Source organism: Sebastes fasciatus, chromosome 24 (assembly GCF_043250625.1).
Source record: "Sebastes fasciatus isolate fSebFas1 chromosome 24, fSebFas1.pri, whole genome shotgun sequence".
Taxonomy (NCBI): Eukaryota; Metazoa; Chordata; class Actinopteri; order Perciformes; family Sebastidae; genus Sebastes; species Sebastes fasciatus.
The window spans coordinates 1,636,130-1,662,803 of record NC_133818.1 but is presented as its reverse complement, the minus strand read 5'-3'; the positions used below and the strand labels follow the sequence as shown (position 1 = coordinate 1,662,803).

The 26,674-nt window shown below is 39.1% G+C and overlaps 2 protein-coding genes and 2 long non-coding RNA genes across 7 annotated transcripts in view; 2 read left to right on the top strand and 2 right to left on the bottom strand.

Moving 5' to 3' along the window:
* LOC141762774 (solute carrier family 22 member 13) overlaps positions 1–5,874 on the bottom strand; it is a 7,692-nt gene extending 1,818 nt beyond the window's left edge. The window contains exons 1-8 of one of the 2 annotated variants that reach the window (XM_074626827.1): positions 5,508–5,874; positions 3,555–3,652; positions 3,317–3,471; positions 2,355–2,523; positions 2,169–2,271; positions 1,948–2,090; positions 937–1,148; positions 461–569 (exon numbers count right to left, since the gene is read on the bottom strand). In XM_074626827.1, coding sequence (XP_074482928.1) covers positions 461–569; positions 937–1,148; positions 1,948–2,090; positions 2,169–2,271; positions 2,355–2,523; positions 3,317–3,471; positions 3,555–3,652; positions 5,508–5,726 — 1,208 coding nt within the window. In that variant the 5' untranslated portion in view covers positions 5,727–5,874. The remainder of the gene's footprint in view (positions 1–460; positions 570–936; positions 1,149–1,947; positions 2,091–2,168; positions 2,272–2,354; positions 2,524–3,316; positions 3,472–3,554; positions 3,653–5,507) is intronic. The other variant, XM_074626828.1, reaches the window with a different exon arrangement.
* On the top strand, positions 5,821–21,316 carry LOC141762775 (uncharacterized). The gene is made up of 5 exons (XR_012592897.1): positions 5,821–5,957; positions 11,467–11,537; positions 19,087–19,176; positions 19,256–19,426; positions 20,782–21,316. It is a non-coding gene; the product is annotated as an uncharacterized LOC141762775 (long non-coding RNA).
* On the bottom strand, positions 11,615–25,434 carry LOC141762772 (uncharacterized). 3 transcript variants are annotated; one of them, XR_012592896.1, is made up of 12 exons: positions 25,321–25,434; positions 22,145–23,924; positions 21,328–22,071; positions 20,192–20,238; positions 19,586–19,977; positions 19,445–19,511; positions 19,238–19,363; positions 19,060–19,163; positions 14,342–14,417; positions 13,270–13,355; positions 13,040–13,147; positions 11,615–11,823 (listed from the first exon to the last, which is right to left on the bottom strand). XR_012592896.1 is itself a non-coding variant. In XM_074626826.1 (12 exons), the coding sequence occupies exons 2-12, from the start codon at positions 23,885–23,887 to the stop codon at positions 11,788–11,790; spliced, it is 3,543 nt and encodes a 1,180-aa protein (XP_074482927.1). In that variant the 5' UTR covers positions 23,888–23,924; positions 25,321–25,427; the 3' UTR covers positions 11,615–11,787. The 3 variants fall into 3 exon arrangements, 2 of the variants coding, with proteins under 2 accessions (XP_074482927.1, XP_074482926.1); XM_074626826.1 differs by having other exon boundaries at positions 19,238–19,377; positions 25,321–25,427; XM_074626825.1 differs by having other exon boundaries at positions 13,040–13,355; positions 19,238–19,377; positions 25,321–25,430.
* Positions 22,010–26,674, top strand: LOC141762776 (uncharacterized). Its single transcript, XR_012592898.1, has 3 exons — positions 22,010–22,147; positions 25,448–25,509; positions 26,441–26,674. It is a non-coding gene; the product is annotated as an uncharacterized LOC141762776 (long non-coding RNA).

Below are 26,674 nucleotides of genomic sequence, written 5' to 3'. Positions count from 1 at the left end.
CTGTCCTTACGTTCTGTCACTTCCGTACTTTACACCAAATATTGACTTATTTCTCACGTAACTTATGTATTAAGTTACGTCACTTCCGAACTTTAACCCAAGCGTTGACTTATTTGTCACGTAACTTTCATACTTAAGTTGTGTCACTTTCGTAATTATTTTAACCCAAAGGTTGACTTATTTGTCACGTAACTTCCGAACCTCAGCAACGCCAGTTCCACGATCTTTTCCTAAACGGAACTATGTAGTTTCCTGTGAAGACGGAAGTTTATTTTGACTGTTAGACTGTATGCATGTAACGAGCCGAAATTGACACGTGTAAGGATATTCGAAGAAAAACACACAAAAAAATGAGGAATAACTTTTCATCAGATACCATACGAACCTTTGTATGAGTATACCTTGATATATATTATACATATATATATGTATATATATATGTAAATGTGTGTGTTTGTACCTGACCACAGTGGGGAACAGCTCAATGCTGTACAGGATGGAGATGAAGAGCGCCGCCAAGATGCAGAGTTTCCCCAGCAGAGCCAGACTCATCACCAGCACCGGATCGCCTGCACACATAGTAAGTATCACCTAATACCTGATCACCGATCAATAACACGACTTGGAGTGGATTAATGTGCTAATATTTTAATCAAACTAAGGTATGAGTAAAGAAAGCATCCGACTCTATGCTGACGATACACTACTATATGTCCCTAAAATCTAGTGGCACTGCTAATAGAGTTCCACTTTTGGGACTACAGAATTATTCCAAGTAAAAGTACTAAGTAGTGCCCAAAGTGGAACTCTATTAGCAGTGCCACTAGATTTTAGGGACATATGGTAGTGTATCGTCAGCATAGAGTGTGATATTACTAGAGTAGAACACATGTAATATGCAGTATAATTACAAAGATATTTTATCTGAATCCACACCGTTGTATCTGGACAGCAGTAACGACAGGAAGCAGGCCGCTCCGCTCAGGAACTGAGCGATCATGCTGATTGGCCGGCGTCCCAGGCGAACCAATGGCACGAGGAGGCAGGGAGCTTCCGATAGGCCGGAGAAGAACTGGGCGGAGTAGACGCCGACGCCGAACGAGCCGATGTTCATGCAGATGCCGAAGTACGTCAACGCACACGCTGCGCTGCAGGACAGACACAGGTTAGACATCATCTTATCACTTATTAAGTCTCGCCCCATTTATCTTAACACTTTCTTCCTAAAATATTACGACTTTGTTTTCAAAATATCGCAACTTAATTTTCAATCATTATGGTTATTTTTTTTCCGAACAGTGGCCCTAATACGTAGTAACTAGTTTTGTTTCCTAAACTTAACTAAGTAGTTTTGATGCTTAAACTTAAATAAGTAGTTTTGTTGCCTAAACTTAAATAAGTAGTTTTGTTGTCTAAACCTAACTAAGTAGTTTTGTTGTCTAAACCTAACTAAGTAGTTTTGTTGTCTAAACCTAACTAAGTAGTTTTGTTGTCTAGACCTAAGTAGTTTTGTTGTCTAAACCTAACTAAGTAGTTTTGTTGCCTAAACTTAACTAAGTAGTTTTGTTGCCTAAACTTAACTAAGTAGTTTTGTTGCCTAAACCTAAGTAATTTTGTTGCCTAAACTTAACTAAATAATTTTGTTGCCTAAACTTAAGTAGTTTTGTTGCCTAAACCTAACTAAGTAGTTTTGTTGCCTAAACTTAAATAAGTAGTTTTGTTGCCTAAACCTAACTAAGTTGTTTTGTTGCCTAAACCTAACTACGTTGTTTTGTTGCCTAAACCTAACTAAGTAGTTTTGTTGTGTAAACCTAACTAAGTAGTTTTGTTTCCTAAACCTAACTAAGTAGTTTTGTTGTCTAAACCTAACTAAGTTCTTTTGTTGTCTAAACCTAACTAAGTAGTTTTGTTGTGTAAACCTAACTCAGTCCAGAGGCTGAGTGGTACCTCAGGTAGCTCATGATAAACAGCCGCAGCAGGATGGTGGGATGTTTCAGGTGGATGATGTCACTGGGGGCGTGGCCTCCAGATGGCTCCGCCTTCTCAGCCTCGGTGGCTTTCTGCAGGTCGGACCACGTCGACTCCAGCAGCTACACACAGAAACACACTCGTTGACTAACACCGACTGTGAGAAGAAGAAGAAGAGCTGAAGCTGAAGGTGTGTTTACCAGGTCCAGACACTGTTTATCTGCAGGGCTGTTGCTCCGGTACCGCTCCAGAACATCCGTCCTCCTCCTCAACAACAACCAGCGAGGAGACTCTGGAATCGACCTGGAAAGAAAAACACCTTGAGGATGGTGACGCTATTCAAGACAGACGGGTAGACAGACAGACAGACAGGTGAGTGCACCTACAGGTAGAGCGGCAGACAGATGAGCTGAGGCAGAGCCAGCGACAGGTGCAGCTGTTTCCAGGTGGGGCTGAGCCAGGCCAGCGGAGCTCCGCCCATCGTCCCCAGACTGAAGCAGAACGGCAGGAAGGCCGGCGGCCAGAGCCGAGCGGCGGGGCGCGTCCACTCCACCGCTGCAACGCAAACAAACACTCTTTAACATGGACAGTTATCAATCGATAGTCAGACGACGGACACTACATACTGACCCTGAATGCATCTGGTCTACTAGGAATACTAGGAACCAGGTGGGGGGAGGGGGGACCCAGGCTGTCCTGCTGAGCTTAAGGGGTAAAAAGTAAAGACTTATTTTGAAATCAACCCTTCCTGCTTTCATTTCAAAATAAAAGCCCTCAAGCCTTTTTCTTATAGACAGAATTCCTTCATTTGTTAACACGAGGCTTTTATTCTGAAATATGTGCCGGACAGTGTTTTAGAACATGCAGTGACTTGGAGAGCTCCAAGAATGAATATAGTACGGAGTTTTATTTGTGGATTCTGCTGCGTGAACCGGACTGTGACCCCCCATACGGTGACGGTTCGGTACGAAAACAGTTACAACCCTAGATACTAGGAACCAAGTGGACCTGTGAGGATCTCAAAAGACCACATTCCTTGTTCCGCAGAGGTTTTAATGACCCCCCTGACCTTCCCTCTAGCATCACCTCAACATGTTTCCACTCCTGGTAAAGGTCTACAGTCATCAGGAAGTTGGTTGGAATGAACCGTTTGCCCCCTTTCAGTATTTTCACAAATGTCTCGAAGGTCAGAAAGCTGCTGGAGGCTGTCCCGCCTCATTAGCACTCAGCCCGGTCTCCACGACTTTATCTGGGACACTTGGCGTCCCACCGTGGTCCAATAAAACTCAACCAGTCAACCCCCCCTGGGGCCCGTTTGGGCTAACAAGAAGAACAGGAGAACAGTTACCCAAACTGAAGGAGCAGATGTTGATGCAGCAGCAGCAGACGCCGGTCAGGCAGCGAACGGCGAGGAAGAGGAAAGGCTGAGGAAGGACGGCGGGCACGAGGCCGCAAACGGTCTGCGTGAACACCGACACCAGCAACACCGGACGCTTCCCGTACCTGCACAAACACGAATACAGTAGTGGTGTAGAAGCCCGTTACGGGAGCTGAAGCTGCAGATGTATGATGCGTTGGTGTTTTACCGGTCAGATAGCGCTCCGCCGACCAGAGATCCCAGCAGCAGGCCGACCATGTAGAGCGTCTGACCGTACGACAACCAGTCTGTCCAACCACACACTGACTGACACAGACACACAAATACAAACACACAAAAATACATTACTAAAGACGGACTGTTACCGTCAAAATATGTCCTGCGATATCCCCAAATCCAATCCTCCTCCAAGATCGACATTCTGAGTCATTCTGTTAGAGAAACGTCTAAATACCCTGATTGATAAATGTGAATATTTTCTGGTTTCTGTGACGGTAAACTGAATATCTGTGAGACATCTGAGGACGTCAGTTTATAGACCAACTAATCGAGAAACTAATCAACAGTAGGGATGCACCGATACCGATACCAGTATCGGGTATCGGGTCCGATACTGTGCTCATGTACTCGCAAAACAGCTCCGATACAACGGCACCGATACCACTTTACAGCAACGTGACGTTAACCTCTCGTCACCATCTTTCGGGTCCTATCGCACGCGCTCAGGCTCCACCTCCCCGACGGTGCGGGCGAGACGGGCCGGTGGTGCACCCGACCCCGCTGGGCCGGGATCCCACCTCAGCTGGCGCGTGCCCTCACTTTCATTACGCCACAAGGTTTTGCTTGCACCCTCTGGCTCGGGCGTGCGTTAGACTCCTTGGTCCGTGTTTCAAGACGGGTCAGGTGGGTTACAGACATCGCCGCAGACCCCTGGCCCCTTTTACGTGGGCCGAGCCCTGCCCTGGGGACACGACGAAGCGTTCGGGGCGCACTGAGGACAGTCCGCCCGGGTGACACTTTGTCCACGGCCCCGGGAAGCACTTTCACCCTGAGCCTTTCCAAGCCGACCTAGAGCCGGTGGCGGCGCACCGCCTCGTATGCGGGACACAGAGAAGTACTCGTATCGGTACTCGGTATTGGCGAGTACCCAAATGTAAGTACTTGTACTCAGTCTGAAATAAAGTGGTATTGGTGCATCCCTAGTCAACAGATTAATTAATAATGAAAATAATCGTTAGTTGCGGCCCTAGTCATGATATTACGGTTATCGTGGCCAAAAGAATTCATAACGATATTATCGCAATATCCACCATTTAAGAAGCGCTTAACATATCAATATTTAATTCTTATAAACGGTAAATCGGTAAATAAAATGTCACTTATGGACATTTTATGGACCAAACTACTATCGGTAATTGGAGAGAATAAGAGGAGATGGCTGGCCCAGATGTTGGTGTGTTCCTTTAACCATTAACATTAACAGCTTCCTGTTACTCATTAACACTGCTCGTTAATCTGTACCGTTAGCTCCGCTGTGTCCCATTTGTCCGTCATAGTTTTAAAGTATCTCACAGAGCTAAACTATATTAAAATAATAGTCATTATTTATTTATATTTTTGTGGATATTTATTTATTTTTCAATTAATATTTTAAGGATGAATTTATACTTTTTAATTTAATATTTCATCTTTTTTCTGTTTATATTTTGATTATTGTTATATAAGATTATATTTAATATATATATATATATTATTTATTTTTTAAATATATATTAATGATTTACTAATCAATTACCTCATATTTTTACTTTTCAAATTCATTACTTATGATATTTCAATTTTTTTAATTTATTTTTTTAGTATTTTTTCATTTTTATATGAGCTGTTATTTGTTTATTTTTAGATATATTTTATTGACTTATTTATATTTTTAATTTAATCATATTTTGATTTTTTTTATATAAGTTGATATTTATTTATATTTTATTTATGTATTTCTATTTCTATTTTTTATTTCATTATATATATGTATTTTTTTAAGTGGATATTTATTTGTTTATTTTAGTTGTATTTTATTGATTTATTTATATTTCTTTTTTTAATTTCATTACATATTATTATTATTAACTCATAGAATGTTGAGTCATTCATCATCACTCACATCCCACTTCCTGCTCTCAGTGCCGGGCTCTGATTGGTTGCCCTCGGCGTTCGACGCCAACGTTCCATGCAGTGGCGGGTCGCTGGTGGAGCCGTTGCCATGGCGACAGGAGTCCGCCACGACCGCGGCGGTGAAAATGTCGAGGAAGAAGAGGAAGGAGGTGAAGAAGAAGACAAGAGAGAGGCGCCAGTAGACGGAGAGCTGCAGCGGGGACACCATCCTGGACCTGGACCTGGACCTGGACCTGGACCTGGACCTGGACCTAGACCTGGACCTGGACTTGGACCTGGTCTGTGTTGTTGTGTTCTCTAGTAGCTCGTCCTGCCACCGTGTCCCTCCATGTTGTTGACACTGACAGATTGAAGACACATTTAAACTGAACTTTCAGCCACTAGTTCTGACCCCGCCTTCTTTTCCTTATAAGGACATGAGGGCGTGACGTACCTTCAGGTCAGTGACGCAGCGACACCCTGAGGTCATCTCTGGTATTACAACAACAACTCTACAGGCTTTATTGACCAGTAGAGGGAATACTAGTCAATAGAATTCAAGAGATGTTAAAATAAAATAAAGAGATGTTTAAATAAATAAAATAAAATAAAAGGATGTTTATGTTAAAATAAAATAAAGATAAGTCAAAGTTAAAATAAAATAAAGAAATGTTGAAATAAAATGAAGAGATGTTAAAATAAAATAAAGAAATGTTGAAATAAAATGAAGAGATGTTAAAATAAAGAAATGTTGAAATAAAATAAAGATATGTTAAAATAAAATAAAGAAATGTTGAAATAAAATGAAGAGATGTTAAAATAAAACAAAGAAATGTTGAAATAAAATAAAAATATGTTAAAATAAAATAAAGAAATGTTGAAATAAAATGAAGAGATGTTAAAATAAAATAAAGAGGTGTTAAAAATTGAATTGAATAAAGACATGTTAAAATAAAATAAAATAAAGAAATGTTAAAATAAAAAAGATGTTAAAATAAAATAAAGAGATGTTAAAATAAAATAAAGACATGTTAAAATAAAACAAAGAGATGTTGAAATAAATAAAGAAATGTTAAAATAAATAAAAAGGTTAGAAATTAAATTGAATAAAGACATGTTAAAATAAAATAAAGAGATGTTAGAATAAAACAAAGATGTTGAAATAAATAAATGTTAAAATAAATAAAAAGGTTAGAAATTAAATTGAATAAAGACATGTTAAAATAAAATAAAGAGATGTTAAAATAAAATAAAATAAAGAGCTGTTAAAATAAAATAAATAAAGTGATGTTAAAATAAAATAAATAAAGTGATGTTAAAATAAAATAAAGAGATGTTACAATAAAATAAAATAAAGAGATGTTAAAATAAAATAAAATAAAGAGCTGTTAAAATAAAATAAATAAAGTGATGTTAAAATAAAATAAAGAGATGTTACAATAAAATAAAATAAAGAGATGTTACAATAAAATAAAATAAAGAGATGTTAAAATAAAATAAATAAAGTGATGTTAAAATAAAATAAAGAGATGTTACAATAAAATAAAAGAGATGCTAATAGTTGGGATAATACCAGATAGAATATGAATAACATAAAAAAGGAGGAAAGGAAAGGGAAGGAAGGGAGAGAAGGAGAGAAGGAAGGAAGAGGAGGAGGTAGAGGAGAGAGAAAGGTAGCAGGAAGTGATGAAGAAAGGTCCGGTTGTGTTGCTGGTTCAGATGAGTTTTATTCATGTATTGTTCCAGTGGAGACGGAAGTTGAGGATTATATCAGGATTACAGACGATAACAGACTAAACTAAAGGTTTAGGTTGAGCTCAGATATAATCTGCCCAGCAACAGGAAGGACAAGTTTAAAGTTTATCGTCCACATTAATACTAAAAACATGTGATATAAAATGAATGGTATACTGTACAAAAAGTCATCATAAAGATTATGAATAACATCATAGAAAAACAAAAGACTACGAATTTAAAATAGCTTAGAAAAGTATTTTATTTTTTATATTTATATATAATGTTATTGTATATATTTAAATGTTTTTCCTGTTTTATTCAAGTTTACAGCCAATTAAAAACTTAAAGAATTAAAAATAAAACAATTTCCTTCATTGTGATAAATAACGTCAACGTCCCATCATGCTTTGTGGCCGGCGGTCACCACCGTTGTCATGCCGACGACGGGGCCGGAGTAGGTGGCGGCCATGTTCTGGAAGCCGAGCATCAGACAGCGCCAGCTGAAACGCATCGCCTTCCCCACGTTCTGATAGATAGATAGATACAGAGATATATAAAGATATATACATATATACATATATATATAATAAACAGAGTTAAAGGTTCAGTTCCTTTAACGCCTCGGAGCAAGGCATCAACACTGAACTCTGACTGATGCGACGCCTCACTACGTCAGTCAGTCCTCCTTTTATTTTATTCATCAATGCTATGTTTAGATTTAGATTTTTATATTTATTTATTTATTTAGATTTTTGTGGATATTTATTTGTTTTTCAAATTTATATTTAAATGAGGAATTTCTACCTTTTAATTTAATATGTTTATATTTTGATTATTGTTATATAAAATGATATTTAGTTTTTTTAAATATAAATGTATATATTAATGATTTACTTATCAATTACTTCATATTTTTACTTTTCAAATTCATTGCGTATGATATTTAAAAATGTTTAATTTAATTGTTTTGTATATTTTCATTTTTGCATGAGCTGATATTTTTTTTTTTTAATAATTATATCATATTTTAATATTTATTTTAGTTATATTTTATTGATTTATTTCTATTTCTATTTTTAATTTCATTATATATATATATATATATATATTTTAAATGAATATTTATTTGTCTATTTTAGTTGTATTTTATTGATTTATTTATATTTCTTTTAAACATTTATTTATATATTATTTTTGTATAAGCCGATATATATTTTATTATTTTAGTTATATTTCATTGATTTATAAATATTTATTTTTAATTAAATTATATATTATTATTTTTATATAAGTTGATATGATTTATTTATTTGTATTTATATTCTAATAATGAATTTATATTTTTAATTAAATTTTTAATTTTTAATTTTTTAATTTTTTTAAATTTCTAGTTTCATTATATATCATATTTGGATTTCTACATAAACTGGTACATATATTTTAAAAAACTTCAACATATCTTCTCACATTCTACCGTTATTATAAAACAATGTGATAATGTGATCAGTCATAAAAACTCATATAAAAGTTTATATCATAAGATGTAAACGAGGAATACTACAGTAGTAGTACTACTAGTTATATTCAGGTACTATCCAGAAGTGTTGTTTTCATTCTCTATCAGGCTGACAACGTGGTGTTGTGTTGAGGTCAAAGGTCAAACTCGCTCTGCTGAGTCGACGTTTAACAGTCGAACCGACTGAAGCTAAAAACAGCTTCTTCTACGTCTTTACTGACTTCTTTATATATAAATACACATCACTCACTTTACCTAAACACAACTGTTACTTCACAGTATTTTCAGCATTTGATTTAGATTTGAACACGTTTTGTTTTTGTTTTAATGTTTTTTTGTCAAAGAAACATTTCATTTCATTTCATTTAGTTTAATTTTCTACAGTTCAAATTACAAATAAACCTAACATTTAATTTTAATTTCATATTTTATTGCAATTATTAGTTGTCGTGGTAACATGAATGTATTTATTCAGCATTAATTTTTTTTTATTTACATGCATATATTTTTTAGATTTCTATTTTAATGATTTATTTATATTTTATCAATCAAGTTATATTTTTACCTTTTAATTTCATTGTGTAATGTAAATATATTTATTATTTTATTATTATTTATATCTTTTATAATTATTTACCTAATAATTATTACTCTATTTTTTTAATTCCTTGTGTTTTATTTTATTTATTATTGCTGTTTATATTTTCATGTTTTATTTAATAATGTTTTTGTTCTATAAAAACCTTTATTTTTTAAATTTCCATTTTAATGATTTAATGGTTTATTTGCATTTTTACCTTTATTTTGAAGTTGTATTTTATTGATTTATTTATATTTTTCATTTCATTTTATATTTTTAATAATTGATTTATGCTTCCATTATAGCTGATATGTATGTGTTTATTTTTTTTGTTTTATTTTATTTATATTTTTATTTCATTGTATATATTAAATAATTGATATATGCTTTACGAATATTTTTACATAAGCTGATATTTATTTTATTTTTTAGTTGTATTTAATTGATCTATTTCTGTGTTTTTATTTTGTTGTGTATTTTAATAATTGATTTTTGCTTTTATTATATTTTTATATATCATTTATATTTATGTTTTATTCATTTATTTGTAATTAATGTTTTTAATTCTGTTAGATATTATATTTTTATTTCTACATATCTTTTAGTGTATTTATTGATGAATCATGTGATCACTGATTAACAGAATCTCTCCAGGTCAAAGGTCAGTACTTCTTCTTACCTTCCTATACTTCTTGTACTTCTTCTTCTTCCTCTTCTTCTTCTCCTCCTTCCTCTTCCTCCTCTCCTCTGGCGTCTCCTCCTCCTCCTCCTCGATCAGAGGATCGTATCGGTCCGGCAGGACGGTGAAGAACACTTCTTTGGAGGTTTTCTGTTTCTTCTTCTTCTCTGCTGGAGGAGTTGCGTCCTCCTCCTGTTCCTGCACTCCCATCCCTCGCTGCTCCTCGTCTGGCCGACTCCTTCTCCTCCTCCTCTGACCTCCTGGTGTCTCCAGGTGTCTCCTGGTGTCTCCTGTTGTCTCCTGGTGTTCAGGCTGGAGGACCTTTGGAGCGGGGAGGAGTCAGACCTTATGAGTAGCCTGAAGCTCTGAGCTGACAGGAAGCTGTGAACCGCTCTGAAAGCCGGATTAGAAGAAGAATGTGGAGTCTCTCTGCTGAACTACCGTACTGGTTTCTTCACTGGTGTCTTACTGGAGTGTTTTCCTCCTCCAGTTTGATTCTCTGCTGTTTGTTTTACAGAATAAACTGTGAAACTGGAACTGAGTCAACATCTAAAACTAGAAAAACACGTCATGTAGAAACCGAGCTGACAGCTGGAGGACGTTTCACTGCAAAACTTTCACACTTCTGAACTTAATTTAACTGTTGTGTCATTTTAATTAATGGCTAATTAATAATTGATGTATGTTTTAATTATATTTTTACTTAAGCTGATGTATTTTTTATGTTTTAGTTGTATTTCAGTTATTTATTTTGTATATATTTGTATTTCATTGTATGTTTTTAATAATTGATTTATGCTTTTATTATTATTTTACATAAGCTGATATTTATTTATTTTATTTTTGTAGTTTTATTTATATTTTTTTATTTCATTGTATATTTTTAATAATTGATATATGTTATTATATTTTTAAATAAGTTGATATGTATTTATTTTATTTAGTTGTATTTCATTTATTTACAAAAGACAAATAAACTTAAAATTATTTTATCACTCAATTTATATTTTTGCTTTTTTTAATTTCATTGTGTAATTTAAATATATATATATATATATATAAAATATATATTTTTTATTTATACTTGTATTCTTTCTTTTACATAAGCTGATGTGTTTATTTTTTTAGTTTTATATATATATTTTTATTTCATATTATATTGTTAATAATTTATTTTTGCTTTTATTATATTTTTACATAAGCTGATATGTATTTATTTTGTATTATTTTATTTATTTACAAGTGATAAATTGACTTAAACTTAAAAAAAAAAAATTATTTCATTGATATTAGTTGGACTAAAATACAATCAGGGTTCATGTTTAGTTTAGTACAATATAACATTCAGGTGTTCATACTTTTGGTCATGTTAGTAATTTGAGATAAATAACAGTAATAACTGATATTAATGTGAAGAGCTGCAGGCGTCTCATGTTTGCTTTCCTTCTCGTTTCCAGGTTTCTGTTTTCTAAGTGAAGCTCCGTTCAGCTCTGAGAGCCGGAGGGAGAAGACAGAGACGCCGGATTAAGTAAGAAAACCAATATCTCAGCATACCTGAGCTGCTGTCTGACCGCAGTCTGACAGAAGAAAACACCACGATCTTTGTTAGAAATGTTTTCCTTTAATGTTCAGCTCGTCTAAAGATATCTGTATTAATATAACAACATGACTTCTGATCAAATAAATAGACTGAACTCGACCGCCGGAAGGATTTAAACATGTACAGTATATATATCTATCTGTGTGTTGGTGCAGTAGTGTGTAGCTACAGCAGCGGGTCACGATGCATCATGACATCTTGACGACCTTTGACCCTGAAAGGAAACGGAGATGAAAACGAGTGAGAAACAAATAAACGGCGTCGTAAACTCGATCAGGTCAAAACTTGATCAGGTCAAAACTCGATCAGGTCAAAACTTGATCAGGTCAAAACTCGGCTCTGAAACAAAAACTCCTCTCAAACATCGAAATATTAAACAATCAGATAGTTTTAAAGGATGAGTGTATTTGGGACCTGTTGGTCTTCACTTGGGACTTGATTTAGGACTTGTTTGGTCTTGACTTGGGATTCGTAGGTCTGTACTCAGGACCTAACTTGGGACTTGTTGGTCTTGGCTTTGGAATTAACTTGGGACTTGTTGGTCTTGATTGGGACCTGATTTGGGACTTGTTGGTCTTGACTTGGGACCTGATTTTGGATTTGTTGGTCTTGACTTGGGATTTGATTTGTGACCTGTTGGTCTTGACTTGGGACTTGATTCAGGACATGTTGGTCTTGGCTTTGGAATTATCTTGGGACTTGTTGGTCTTGACTTGAGACCCGATTTAGGACTTGTTGGTCTTGACTTGGGATTCGTAGGTCTTGACTCAGGACCTAGCTTGGGACTTGTTGGTCTTGACTCGGACTTTATCCAGGACATGTTGGTCTTGGCTTTGGAATTAACTTGGGACTTGTTGGTCTTGACCTAGGACTTTATTTTGGACTTTCTGGTCTTGACTTGGGACCTGATTTGGTACCTGTTGGTCTTGACTTGGGACCTGATTCGGAACTTGTTGGTCTTGACTCGGGACTTCTAGGACTTGAGAGACTTGTAACTTGCATATAAACAACTCCGTTCACACTGAACTGAAACAAGAAGTCGATCAAACTGATGGAAATCTAAATGACAAGATAAAGCTGATAGAGATCGATGACGTCGTCGACCCAGTGAATGGAACATTACAGTTGACTCATTGAGGTCTCACCACCAAACGTCGAGTCACAGGTTGATCGGGCGCTCTGACAGGAAGTGTGTGTGTTTCAGTGGTTTTTATTCATTCAGACTTTAGTTTCGTTTGTGTTCACGCTGAGAGGAGTTACTGAAACACCGGCAGGTTACTGACTCATTAAGATGCTGTTATAACAACCTTAATACGCATTATTACGATGCATTTAAAGGACTTGATGTGACCCGTGTAAACATCTATAACGGACTCCTAAAAGTCTTAAAATAAAGTAACGTAATGTTGAGAATCTAAAGAGTTTCTTACGTTTGTGTCGGGCAGCGTGACGGTCAGCCCAGCCGGGGTCCTGAGGCTCAGCTTCCTCTTCCACAGATAATAAAACTCAACACACTGAGACACCGACTTAGTCTGGACCTGAACGCACAATAACACCTTATATACATATATATATACATATATGTATATATATATACACACACAGAGAGTAACACACAATAACACTTTATATACAGTATATATATATACATTAAACTCACGACTTTCTGGATTCTGCTGAAGTCTTTATGATGAAGCTGCAGAGATTCAATCAGCAACCTCCTCTCTGCTGAACTCCAACTCACACCTACAACACACACATATATATATATATATATATATTTATATATATTTAATATAATGTATGTTTAATATAATAAATGTTTAATATAATATATGTTTATATAATAAATGTTTAATATAATATACGTTTATATAATATATGTTTAATATAATAAATGTTTAATATAATATATGTTATATGTTTATATAATAAATGTTTAATATAATAAATGTTTAATATAATATATGTTATATGTTTATATAATAAATGTTTAATATAATATGTTTATATAATTCATGTTTAATATAATAAATGTTTAATATAATATATGTTATATGTTTATATAATAAATGTTTAATATAATATGTTTATATAATTCATGTTTATATAATAAATGTTTAATATAATATACGGTTATATAATAAATGTTTAATATAATAAATATTTAATATAATATACGTTTATATAATAAATGTTTAATGCGGACACCTATAATATATATATATATATATATATATATATATATATATATATATATATATATAGATAGAGAGAGAGGCTGCACGGTGGTGCAGTGGTTAGCACTGGCGCCTCACAGCTAGAGGGTTGCAGGTTCGAATCCGGCTTGGGACCCTTCTGTGTGGAGTTTGCATGTTCTCCCCGTGTTAGCGTGGGTTTTCTCCGGGTACTCCGGTTTCCTCCCACAGTCCAAAGACATGCAGGTTAGGTTAATTGTGGACTCTAAATTGCCCGTAGGTGTGAATGTGAGCGTGAATGGTTGTCTGTCTCTATGTGTCAGCCCTGCGATGGACTGGCGACCTGTCCAGGGTGTACCCTGCCTTCGCCCAATGTCGGCTGGGATCGGCTCCAGCCCCCCCGCGACCCCTAACGGGATAAGCGGTTGCAGATGGATGGATATATATATATATTGAATATAATATACATAATATATATATATATATGTATTTAATATAATGTATGTTTAATATAGTATAAAACAGAATATATACTTGGACACTGTTGAGCTGTGTGGTTGTGGTTGTTGTTGTTGTTTTCAGGAGTTGATAGCAGCTTCTCCACCGTCAGCTGTTTGACAAAAACAACAACAACAACAGTTTGTTAGTTTCATACTTTTAGTTTCTATTTTTTTTAAATCGTGTCCCAGAATTCACAGCGTTATCAGTAGAGGATGCTGATTCTGTAAAAGGGACTTGACTTGGGACTTGGGACTTGGGACCTGTGGGTCCTGGCTTAAGTCTTGACAAAGGTCTTGTTGGTTTTGGCTTCGGACTTAATTTGTATTTTGACCTGATTTGGGACCTGTTGGTCTTGACTTGGGACTTGAATCAGGACATGCTGGCCTTAGCTTTGGACTTGACTTGGGATTTGTGGGTCTTGATTTAGGACCTGACTGGGGACCTAAGTTGGGACTTGATTTTGACTCGGGACTTGTTGGTCTTGGCCTGGTACTTGACTTGGGAATTGTTCGTCTCAACTTGGGACTTGGCATTTGAGTTGACTTGGGACTTGTTGGTCTTGACTGGGGGCCTGATTTAGGACTTGTTGGGCTTGACTTGGGACCTGATTTGGGACCTGTTGGTCTTGATTTGGGACCCGATTTAGGACCTGTTGGTCTTGACTTGGGACCTGATTTAGGACCTGTTGGTTTTGACTTGGGACCTGATTTTGGGACCTGTTGGTCTTGACTTGGGACCTGATTTAGGACTGGTTGGTCTTGACTTGGGACCTGTTGGTCTTGACTTGGGACCTGATTTGGGACCTGTTGGTCTTGACTTGGGACCTGATTTAGGACCTGTTGGTCTTGACTCCTCTTCTCGAGCTTTGTTTCTCAATATCTACAGGCCACCTAAATACTGTGCAAACTTTTTTGATGATTTTACTGAACTGCTGTCTGTAATTTGTGTTGACTTTGACTGTGTAGTCATTGTTGGTGATTTTAACATCCATGTTGACAACCAACAGGACAGAGGGGCCAAAGAACTGTGTCAGGTTCTTGATAACTATGGAATGAGTCAGCATGTGACAGAGCCCACACACAATAGGGGACACACTTTGGACTTAATCATATCAAAGGGCCTGAACATTTCCAAGGTTGTAGTGATGGATGTTGCTCTGTCTGATCATTCATGTGTATTCTTTGAGAGTACTCTTCCTGTGCACAGAAATGATAAGACAGAGGTAATCACAAAAAGGTATATCACTGAAAATACCAGTGATCAATTTGTTCAGGCTTTCTCTTCCACACCCACCCTCCCCTGGACCTCTGTCAATGAGCTTGTAGATAATTTCAATTCTAAAATGACAAATGTTATTGATACCATTGCACCCAAAACGGTGAAGATTGTCTCTGGTAAGAAAAAATCTCCATGGAGAAATACCATGTTGGTAAGAAATGAAAAAAGAGAGTGTCGAAAAGCTGAACGCCAGTGGCGGAAAACAAATCTACAAGTTCATTATGACATCTATAAAGAGAGACTTTGCATTTATAATTCAGAACTGAAAAATGCAAGGCGGTCCTTCTTCTCTGACATCATCACCAAAAACAATAACAATGCACGTGCCCTGTTTGCTACTGTCGACAGGCTAACAAACCCTCCTGTGTCAGTAGCCTCTGAACTTTTATCCTCCAGGGCCTGCAATGAATTTGCTTCCTTTTTTACAGAAAAAATTCACAAAATCAGACAAGCAGTCACTTCCTCCATAGCAGGTACAGGATGTTTGTTTCCCCTGCGTCCACTTAAACCTGGCGCAAATACCATGACACAGTTTTATCCAATAAATCAGACATACCTGGAGGAAATCATACAACATCTAAAATCCTCCTCATGCTGCCTTGACATTCTGCCAACAGGCCTTTTCAAATCAGATTGTATGGTCTCAGAGCTTTTACAGATTGTTAATGCATCTCTTGTTTCAGGAGTCTTCCCACAGGCCCTGAAAACTGCTGTCATCAAACCACTCCTCAAAAAGAACAATCTGGACTCATCAATAGTAAATAATTACAGACCGATATCAAATCTTCCATTCTTGTCTAAAATAATTGAAAAAACAGTTTTTCAAAAATTAAATAGCTTTCTGGCACTAAACAACTCTTTTGATGTCTTCCAGTCAGGTTTTCGACGAAACCACAGCACTGAGACTGCTCTTGTTAAGGTCTTCAATGACATCCGATTGAACACAGACAGTGGTAGAACTACGGTTTTAGTTTTACTGGATCTCAGTGCTGCATTCGACACGGTTGACCATAATATATTACTAGACCGACTGGAAAACTGGGTGGGTATTTCTGGCATAGCACTCAGCTGGTTTAAATCCTACCTAAAAGACAGGGACTTCTTTGTGTCTATAGGTAATTGCAAATCTGAGCTGAACAAAATCACATGCGGAGTTCCCCAAGGCTCCATCTTGGGGCCTCTTTTGTTTAACATCTACATGCTCCCACTGGGTCAGATTTTTGAGAACAACAAAATAAATTACCATAACTATGCAGACGACACACAAATTTACATAACTCTATCACCAGGAGACTACAGTCCAATACAAGCACTGAGTGAGTGCATTGAACAAGTCAATAATTGGATGTGCCAGAATTTTCTTCAGCTGAACAAAGACAAAACTGAGGTCGTAGTTTTTGGAGCCAAAAAAGAAAGATTAAAGGTTAGTGCTCACCTACAATCTGTGATGTTAAAAAGCTCAGACCAAGCCAGAAACCTTGGTGTAGTCATGGACTCAGACCTGAGCTTTAACAGCCATATTAAGACAATTACAAAGACAGCCTTCTATCACCTGAAGAATATAAGAAGAATTAGAGGACTGATGTCTCAGCAGGATTTGGAAAAACTAGTCCATGCATTTATCTTCAGCCGACTTGACTACTGTAACGGCGTCTTTACCGGTCTTCCTAAAAAATCGATCAGACAGCTGCAGCTGATTCAGAACGCTGCTGCTAGAGTCCTCACTAAGACCAAGAAAGTGGATCACATCAGTCCAGTTCTGAAGTCTCTACACTGGCTGCCTGTCTCTCAAAGAAATGATTTCAAGGTACTGCTGCTGGTTTACAAAGCACTAAATGGTTTAGGGCCAAAATACATTTCTGATCTTCTGCTGTGTTATGAACCATCCAGACCTCTCAGGTCATCTGGATCAGGTCTGCTTAGTGTCCCCAGAGTCAGAACTAAACATGCAGAAGCAGCGTTCAGTTTTTATGCACCAAATATCTGGAACAAGCTCCCAGAAACCTGCAGGACCGCTCCAACTCTCACTTCTTTTAAAACAAAGCTTAAAACTTTCCTGTTTGCGGGTGCCTTTTATTCTGACACTGCACTATAACTTTTACTCTTTTGAGTTTTATGCAATTTTAGCTTCTATCCTAGCTTTTATTTTTAGCTTGTTTTTATTTTCTAATCTTTAATGTTTTAATGTTTTTATAACTGTTTTAATTATTTCTTGAATGTTTCTGTAAAGCACTTTGAATTGCCCTGTTGTTGAAATGTGCTATACAAATAAAGCTGCCTTGCCTTGCCTTGCCTTGACTTGGGACCTGATTTGGGACCTGTTGGTCTTGACTTGGGATCTGATTTAGGACCTGTTGGTCTTGACTTGGGACCTGATTTAGGACCTGTTGGTCTTGACTTGGGATCTGATTTAGGACCTGTTGGTCTTGACTTGGGACCTGATTTAGGACCTGTTGGTCTTGACTTGGGATCTGATTTAGGACTTGTTGGTCTTGACTTGGGACCTGATTTAGGACCTGTTGGTCTTGACTTGGGATCTGATTTAGGACTTATTGGTCTTGACTTGGTACCTGATTTGGGACCTGTTGGTCTTGATTTGGGATCTGATTTAGGACTGGTTGGTCTTGACTTGGGACCTGATTTGGGACTTGTTGGTCTTGACTTGGGACCTGATTTGGGACCTGTTGGTCTTGACTCTGGATTTGTGGGTCTTGACTCAGGACCTCAGGACCTAACTTTGGACTTGTTGGTCTGAGTGTGAGGACGTGTTTAGCCTAGCTTAGCATAAAGACTGGAAGCAGGGGGGAAGTGTTAGCCTAGCTTAGCATAAAGACTGGAAGCAGGGGGGAAGTGTTAGCCTAGCTTAGCATAAAGACTAGAAGCAGGGGGGAAGTGTTAGCCTAGCTTAGCATAAAGACTAGAAGCAGGGGGAAAGTGTTAGCCTAGCTTAGCATAAAGACTGGAAGCAGGGGGGAAGTGTTAGCCTAGCTTAGCATAAAGACTGGAAGCAGGGGGAAAGTCTTAGCCTAGCTTAGCATAAAGACTAGAAGCAGGGGGGAAGTGTTAGCCTAGCTTAGCATAAAGACTGGAAGCAGGGGGGAAGTGTTAGCCTAGCTTAGCATAAAGACTAGAAGCAGGGGGGAAGTGTTAGCCTAGCTTAGCATAAAGACTAGAAGCAGGGGGAAAGTGTTAGCCTAGCTTAGCATAAAGACTGGAAGCAGGGGGGAAGTGTTAGCCTAGCTTAGCATAAAGACTGGAAGCAGGGGGAAAGTCTTAGCCTAGCTTAGCATAAAGACTAGAAGCAGGGGGGAAGTGTTAGCCTAGCTTAGCATAAAGACTAGAAGCAGGGGGGAAGTGTTAGCCTAGCTTAGCATAAAGACTGGAAGCAGGGGGAAACAGCTAGCTAAGTTTTTGACATCTTCCTTCCTAAATGATCACATATCGGTTGGGAGTAACAGCCAATGAGAACTTACCAGGAAGTCTCCTCTGCACTCTGATAGGACGTGGAGCGCCGACTCCAGGCTGTCCCCGCCCCCTGGCACCACGCTGGAGCGAGCCATCATCATCAGAGCTTCAACTGGACCAACAAGGTGTCAATCAAAAACAATCGTCCAATGAAATCATGATTATACCAATAATGAGAAAACGTACCTCTCTGTTGATTGACAGGACGCTCCAGCTCGTCCCGCGGTGTCCACAGCGGCAGTGCATTGTGGGAGTCGGAGTCGGCGTAGTTTCTGCTCTGCATAGGCGGGATGTAAGCCTGGAAGCCCCGCCCTTCGTTGATCCGCCTGTGATTGACAGCTCCGTCATCATCGTGATAACAAGTTTCGTTAAGAGGTAAATTATTTTACGTACGGCTTATTGATTAGTGTCCCCGGAGGAGGGGAGGCTGTCTCCATGGCAACGAGATCGCCGAGTCCATCTGCCAATCAGAGACAGAGTTTAACATCACGGTGACTCTATAGCGGGACACGTTTTAATGACGTATTGACTCACTGTGAAGCTGCACGGTCTGCACGCTAAGCTGCCGCCTGGTGGCGAGGGAGCAGTACAACCCGGGCCCCGCCCTAACGGGACGCAGCATTGGCGGCGGGGTGTAGTGGGCGCCATCATCAGCGTCTTCTTCTTGGTGCAACAGGCTGCGGTAGAGCGGCGCGGCGCCTCCGGAGGCTGGAGAGAGGCGACTCTTCTGTCTACTCGCCTTGCCTCTGGATTGGACGGGCACGGAGACGGGCATCACCATGGAGACGGAGGGTTGGACCGGCGGCGAGGGGTCCTCGCTCTGGACCTTCAACCATGTCGCTGATCTGGATCCGCTGTGTGAACGCATGTGTCCGTTCAACGCCGGCAGACTCCTGAAGTCACGCGGACACATCGTACACAGCAGCCTATAACACATCATCATCATCATCATCATCATCATCATCACCATCACCATCACCATCACCATCACTACCATCATCACCATCACCATCATCATCATCATCACCATCATCATCATCACCATCATCATCATCATAATCATCCTCATCATCACCATCACCATCATCATCATCACCATCATCATCATCATCATCATCATCATCATCATCATCAGGTTACCTGGGCTTCAGAACCTCAGGACCGGTTTCAGGTTGAAAATGTTTCACCTGAAATTAACAGAAAAGATTTTAATTAATTTGAAGAATCTGATTTATTATTTGAAGCATTTCATTAGTTACTTTAATTATTTACTTATTTATGCGCCTATTTATTTACACACATTTATTTATGCACTTATTTACAACTTACTTCTTTATTTACACACTTCCTTATTTACGCACCTACCTTTTTATGCGCTTATTTATGTACGTACTTATTTACACACTTACTTTATGCACCTATTTATTTACACGCACAAATTGCAAACTTTTTTATACAGTTGCTTACGTACTTACTTACGGACTTACTTTCGTACCTACTTACGTACCTACTTACGGACTTACTTACGTACTGTAATGGAAATTGTAATGATTCACTTTCTAGCTTTCTCTTCTTTGCACTTATCTGTGTGTTATGCTTTAGTATGTATAAATACTGACTACTCTTGTGTTTGAGTCCATCTGCAGATGCTTTTCTTATTAATATATGTTTTTTTATTAAATGTACCTAAAAGACAAGTTGTGACCTTGGTTTGTGTCTTGTTTTAACAGAAACTGCCACAACAAATTTGGCGTTGTCGGCAGGATCACTCGTGTGAGGGGGAGCCCTGGAACTCAGTGCTGAAGGTAAAGACCTTGCACGGCTGGAGTCTGGGACTCTAACCTCAACCTCCCCTTCAAAGAGGGTGTAGAAGTGGGGGCCTGAGTACCAGGACTCACTCAACGCCGTGATCCAAAGAACCAGGTGGCGAAAAAAACCCAACTCTGTCTTTCTGGTAAGTAAGAATTTATTAAATTTACCTAAAAGACAAGTTGTGACCTTGGTTTGTGTCTTGTTTTAACAGAAACTGCCACCACAGTACCTACTTACGTACCTACTTACGTACTTATTTACGGACGAACTTACTTACGTACTTACTTACGGACTTACTTACTTACTTACTGTATGTACTTTTATTCCATGCTCTTTGTTTACATACTTATTTATTTATTTGTTCCCTTACTCACTTTGTTACTAATTTACTACTTCCTTATTTACTCACTTATATTCAAATGAACAGGGATTACACCTGCTAGAAATGTAATAACTTTGTATACTTGTTGTACGTCATCTCCTCCTCCTCCTCTTCTCTTTCCTCCTCCTCCTCCTCTTCCTCGTCCTCCTCGTCCTCCTCTTCCTCCTCGTCCTCCTCGTCCTCGTCCTCCTCGTCCTCCTCGTCCTCCTCGTCCTCCTCCCCTCTCCTCACTCCAGTTCAGCCCAGCATCGAGGCCTGTTGACTGGGCAGCACCGCTGACATCTTGGCCTCTTCCCTGCGGAGAGAACCAGCTCTCTGAGCTCCCGGCGGTGTCGAGGAGACCCGTCTGGTCCTGGATCGGCTCTCTGTGGTTCTGGAGGAGGTGTCGGGTCGTCTGGTGCGGGTGCTGTTGCTGGTGCTGACCGGGGTCAGAGGTCATGAGGTAGCGGTCATACTCATGTAGACAGCAGCTGAGGGTTTCATCTAGTCTCTCCGTCCTGGGGGGCATCTGAGGACCGGGGCTGGAGATAGTGGGGGTTTGTGGGTAATGAGGACTCGGACCAGGGGTGGAGGGGCTGCAGAAGGGCTGGGGGGCGTAGTTGTCATGGTAACTGTCGTGGTAAAACTGGGTGGTGGCGGCAGTGAAGTCGTCAGCGGAGGATGAGTTGAAGTCCATGGAGCTCCATCCTCCCTGGGGGACTCCTCCCGTGGTGGAGCCCAGCGGAGGACACTGGAGCTGGGGCAGTGTCGGCCTCCAGGTGTCCTGGACCGGACCGGGTGTGTAGGGTTCATCTCTGAACTGGTTCTGGTTCTGGAGATCCTGGTTCTGTTTCAGACACATCATGAATCAAGCTGCAGTTCTGGGGTTTCTGTTGGAAAAGAATGGAGGACTATCTTACCTGGTGGGTGTACCTGGTGGTCCTGAGCAGGTAGGAAAGTCCACAAGGAGGTTCAGATCCACTCCAATCTGGACTATCTAAACACGGGTCAGGGTTTTGGTTGTAGAGGTGGTAGTGGGGCGGGTAGAGGAGGTGAGGGGAGGTTACCTGGGGATGAGGGAGGTGTTGATGGGAGGTTACCTGGTGATGAGTGAGGTGAGGGGAGGTTACCTGGGGATGAGGGAGGTGTTGATGGGAGGTTACCTTGGGATGGGGGAGGTGAAGGGAGGTAACCTGGGGATGAGGGAGGTGAGGGGAGGTTACCTGGGGATGGGGGAGGTGAGGGGAGGTTACCTGGGGATGGGGGAGGTGTTGAGGGGAGGTTACCTTGGGATGAGGGAGGTGAGGAGAGGTTACCTGGGGATGGGGGAGGTGTTGATGGGAGGTTACCTGGGGATGAGGGAGGTGAGGGGAGGTTACCTGGGGATGAGGGAGGTGAGGGGAGGTTACCTGGGGATGGGGGAGGTGAGGGGAGGTTACCTGGGGATGGGGGAGGTGTTGATGGGAGGTTACCTGGTGATGAGTGAGGTGAGGTGAGGTTACCTGGGGATGGGGGAGGTGTTGAGGGGAGGTTACCTGGGGATGAGGGAGGTGAGGGGAGGTTACCTGGGGATGGGGGAGGTGTTGAGGGGAGGTTACCTGGTGATGAGGGAGGTGAGGGGAGGTTACCTGGGGATGAGGGAGGTGAGGGGAGGTTACCTGGGGATGAGGGAGGTGTTGATGGGAGGTTACCTGGGGATGAGGGTGGTGAGGGGAGGTTACCTGGGGATGAGGGAGGTGTTGATGGGAGGTTACCTGGGGATGAGGGAGGTGTTGAGGGGAGGTTACCTGGGGATAGGGGAGGTGTTGAGGGGAGGTTACCTGGGGATGAGGGAGGTGTTGAGGGGAGGTTACCTGGGGATAGGGGAGGTGTTGAGGGGAGGTTACCTGGGGATGAGGGAGGTGTTGAGGGGAGGTTACCTGGGGATAGGGGAGGTGTTGAGGGGAGGTTACCTGGGGATGAGGGAGGTGAGGAGAGGTTTCCTGGGGATGAGGGAGGTGTTGAGGGGAGGTTACCTGGGGATAGGGGAGGTGTTGAGGGGAGGTTACCTGGGGATAGGGGAGGTGGTGAGGGGAGGTTACCTGGGGATGAGGGAGGTGAGGGGAGGTTACCTGGGGATGAGGGAGGTGAGGGGAGGTTACCTGGGGTTGGGGGAGGTGTTGAGGGGAGGTTACCTGGGGATGAGGGAGGTGAGGGGAGGTTACCTGGGGATGAGGGAGGTGTTGATGGGAGGTTACCTGGGGATAGGGGAGGTGTTGAGGGGAGGTTACCTGGGGATGAGGGAGGTGTTGAGGGGAGGTTACCTGGGGATGGGGGAGGTGAGGGGAGGTTACCTGGGGATAGGGGAGGTGTTGAGGGGAGGTTACCTGGGGATGGGGGAGGTGAGGGGAGGTTACCTGGAGATGGGGGAGGTGTTGAGGGGAGGTTACCTGGGGATGGGGGAGGTGGTGAGGGGAGGTTACCTGAGGATGAGGGAGGTGTTGATGGGAGGTTACCTGGGGATGAGGGAGGTGGTGAGGGGAGGTTACCTGGGGATGAGGGAGGTGTTGAGGGGAGGTTACCTGGGGATGGGGGAGGTGTTGAGGATAGTTCCTTGGTGACTGGGAGGAGTGATGCATGATGGGAAGAGGACAGGACGAGGAAAATGACCGCCAGTCAGTCATGATGTCACACACGCCTCTTTATGAGCATGATGATGATCTGAGGAAAGACACAGGAAGTAACGACATTTTAACTCTCAAGAACAGGAAGTAACGACTTTGTAACTCTAACTAACAGGAAGCAACGACTTAGTAACTGTAATGAACAGGAAGTAACTACGTTTTAACTGTAATGAACAGGAAGTAACGATGTTGTAACTCTAACAAACAGAAAGTAACGACGTTTTAACTCTAACAAACAGGAAGCAACGACTTAGTAACTGTAATGAACAGGAAGTAACGATGTTGTAACTCTAACGAACAGGAAGTAACAACGTTTTAACTGTAATGAACAGGAAGTAACGATGTTGTAACTCTAACAAACAGGAAGTAACAACGTTTTAACTCTAACAAACAGGAAGTAACGACGTTTTAACTCTAACGAACAAGAAGTAACGACGTTTTAACTCCAACGAACAGGAAGTAACAACGTTTTACCTGTAATGAACAGGAAGTAACGATGTTGTAACTCTAACGAACAGGAAGTAACAACGTTTTACCTGTAATGAACAGGAAGTAACGATGTTGTAACTCTAACAAACAGGAAGTAACAACGTTTTAACTCTAACAAACAGGAAGTAACGACGTTTTAACTCTAACGAACAAGAAGCAACAACGTTTTTAACTCTAACGAACAGGAAGTAACAACGTTTTAACTCTAACAAACAGGAAGTAACGACGCTTTAACTCTAACGAACAGGAAGCAACAACGTTTTAACTCTAACAAACAGGAAGCAACAACGTTTTAACTCTAACGAAAAGGAAGTAACAACATTTTAACTCTAACAAACAGGAAGTAACGACGTTTTAACTCTAACAAACAGGAAGTAACGACGTTTTAACTCTAACGAACAGGAAGCAACAACGTTTTAACTCTAACAAACAGGAAGTAATGACGTTTTAACTCTAACGAACAAGAAGTATTTTACTGTTTCTATTATTTACCATCAGCGTTTGAGCTGGTTTCGCTGAGCTGATCAGATAAACTGTGATCTTGTTTTGCTGACGCCATCATGACTCATTGTGTGAATGTGATAAGACGACGCTTCTAAGAGTTCACACCCGGACAACTTCTCTTTAAGTGACACCTTCTACTTTTAGTTTACATGAAAAGCAACACAAATATTCTATTATGGATTCTACTCTTTCTATCGATAGTTAGTTTCCATCATTCAGCAGCAGATAAAACTTCACTGATGGTGTCAGATTTTTTAATCGTGTCTGTAACATAGCCATCACTTACATCATAAAAGAATATATAAATACAACATGTATAATAAAAGAGTTAATATAACAGAAGAATAGAGTCGTACACGGTGAGTAAAAGTACAAATAGGGAATAAATAGTCAGAGAGTAACGTCAACATTAAGTTTATAATCAAATTAAATGAACTCACCTGAAACCTCATCGACTGCTACTGACTGACTTTGTGTGTGACTGTGTGTGTGACTGTGTGTGTGAGTGTGTGTGTGTGTGTGTGTGTGTGTGTGTGTGTGTGTGTGTGTGTGTGTGTGTGGTGTCAGGATGTGGTTTACATGTTCTTCCTCTCTGGTGGACTCGCTGCTTCTTCCTCATGATGACGACGGTGAGACAGCAGAGATCAAACAAACTAATTACTAATGAAAGTTTCGTACATGATATATGAAGAAATACTTAAAGTCCAGCAAGAGGTTATTAAAAGTGATTAATTACTGTAGAAATATCAAATACTAATATATACATAAAATACTAATGATAATTGTTCATAAGGCTAATATAGGCAGTAACTGACGGATAAAAAATAGAGTGAAATAAAGTGTTTATTGTAAAATGATATTGTATTTTTTACGCACTTATTTACCTTTTTACTGACCATACCTTTTTATTTATTTACCTTACTCACCTAATTATTTACACACTTATTAATGCACTTATTTATTTACACACATAATTTTTTTATGCATTTACTTATTTACGTACTTATTTACGCACTTACTTTTTTATGCACTTATTTATTTACACACTTAATATTTATATTATTAAATAACAATATATATAGATATTCATTGTTTTATTTATTTATTTGTAATTCTTTTATTTATTTTTAATTCTTTTATTTATTTTTAATTCTTTTATTTATTTTTAATTATCTTATTTATTTGTATTTATTTTATTTTATGTATTTTTAATTCTTTTATTTTATCTATTTTAAAAAATGTATCTAGTTTTAATTATTTTATTTTATTTATTTTTTATTATTTCTTTATTTTTTATAATTTTTTTTATTTTTCATTATTTTATTTGATCTATTTTTTATTATTTTATTTGATCTATTTTTAATTATTTTATTTTATTTATTTTTCATTATTTGTTTATTTTTAATTATTTTATTTATTTTTCATTATTTTATTTGATCTATTTTTCATTATTCTATTTGATCTATTTTTAATTATTTTATTTTGAACTATTTTTTATTATTTTATTTGATCTATTTTGTAATTATTGTATTTTTATTTAACATCTCTTCCCTGTGGTAGGAACCTTTCTCAGACAGACCGCAGCTCAGCACGGTGCCTTCACAGTGAGGGACCGAGGTCAGAGTTACAAACCGGAAAACATCATTTACCCCTTCAGAATAAGAGCAAAGACATGCGTGGCCTAGAAGCAAAACCAGTGTATTTTCTGTTCTGTCGCTTTTACTTTGAAGTTTAGTGAGCGGAAGTAGTTTCTCCAGCTCTTCTTCTTCTCTGGTTCAGGTCAGTAGAGCAGTT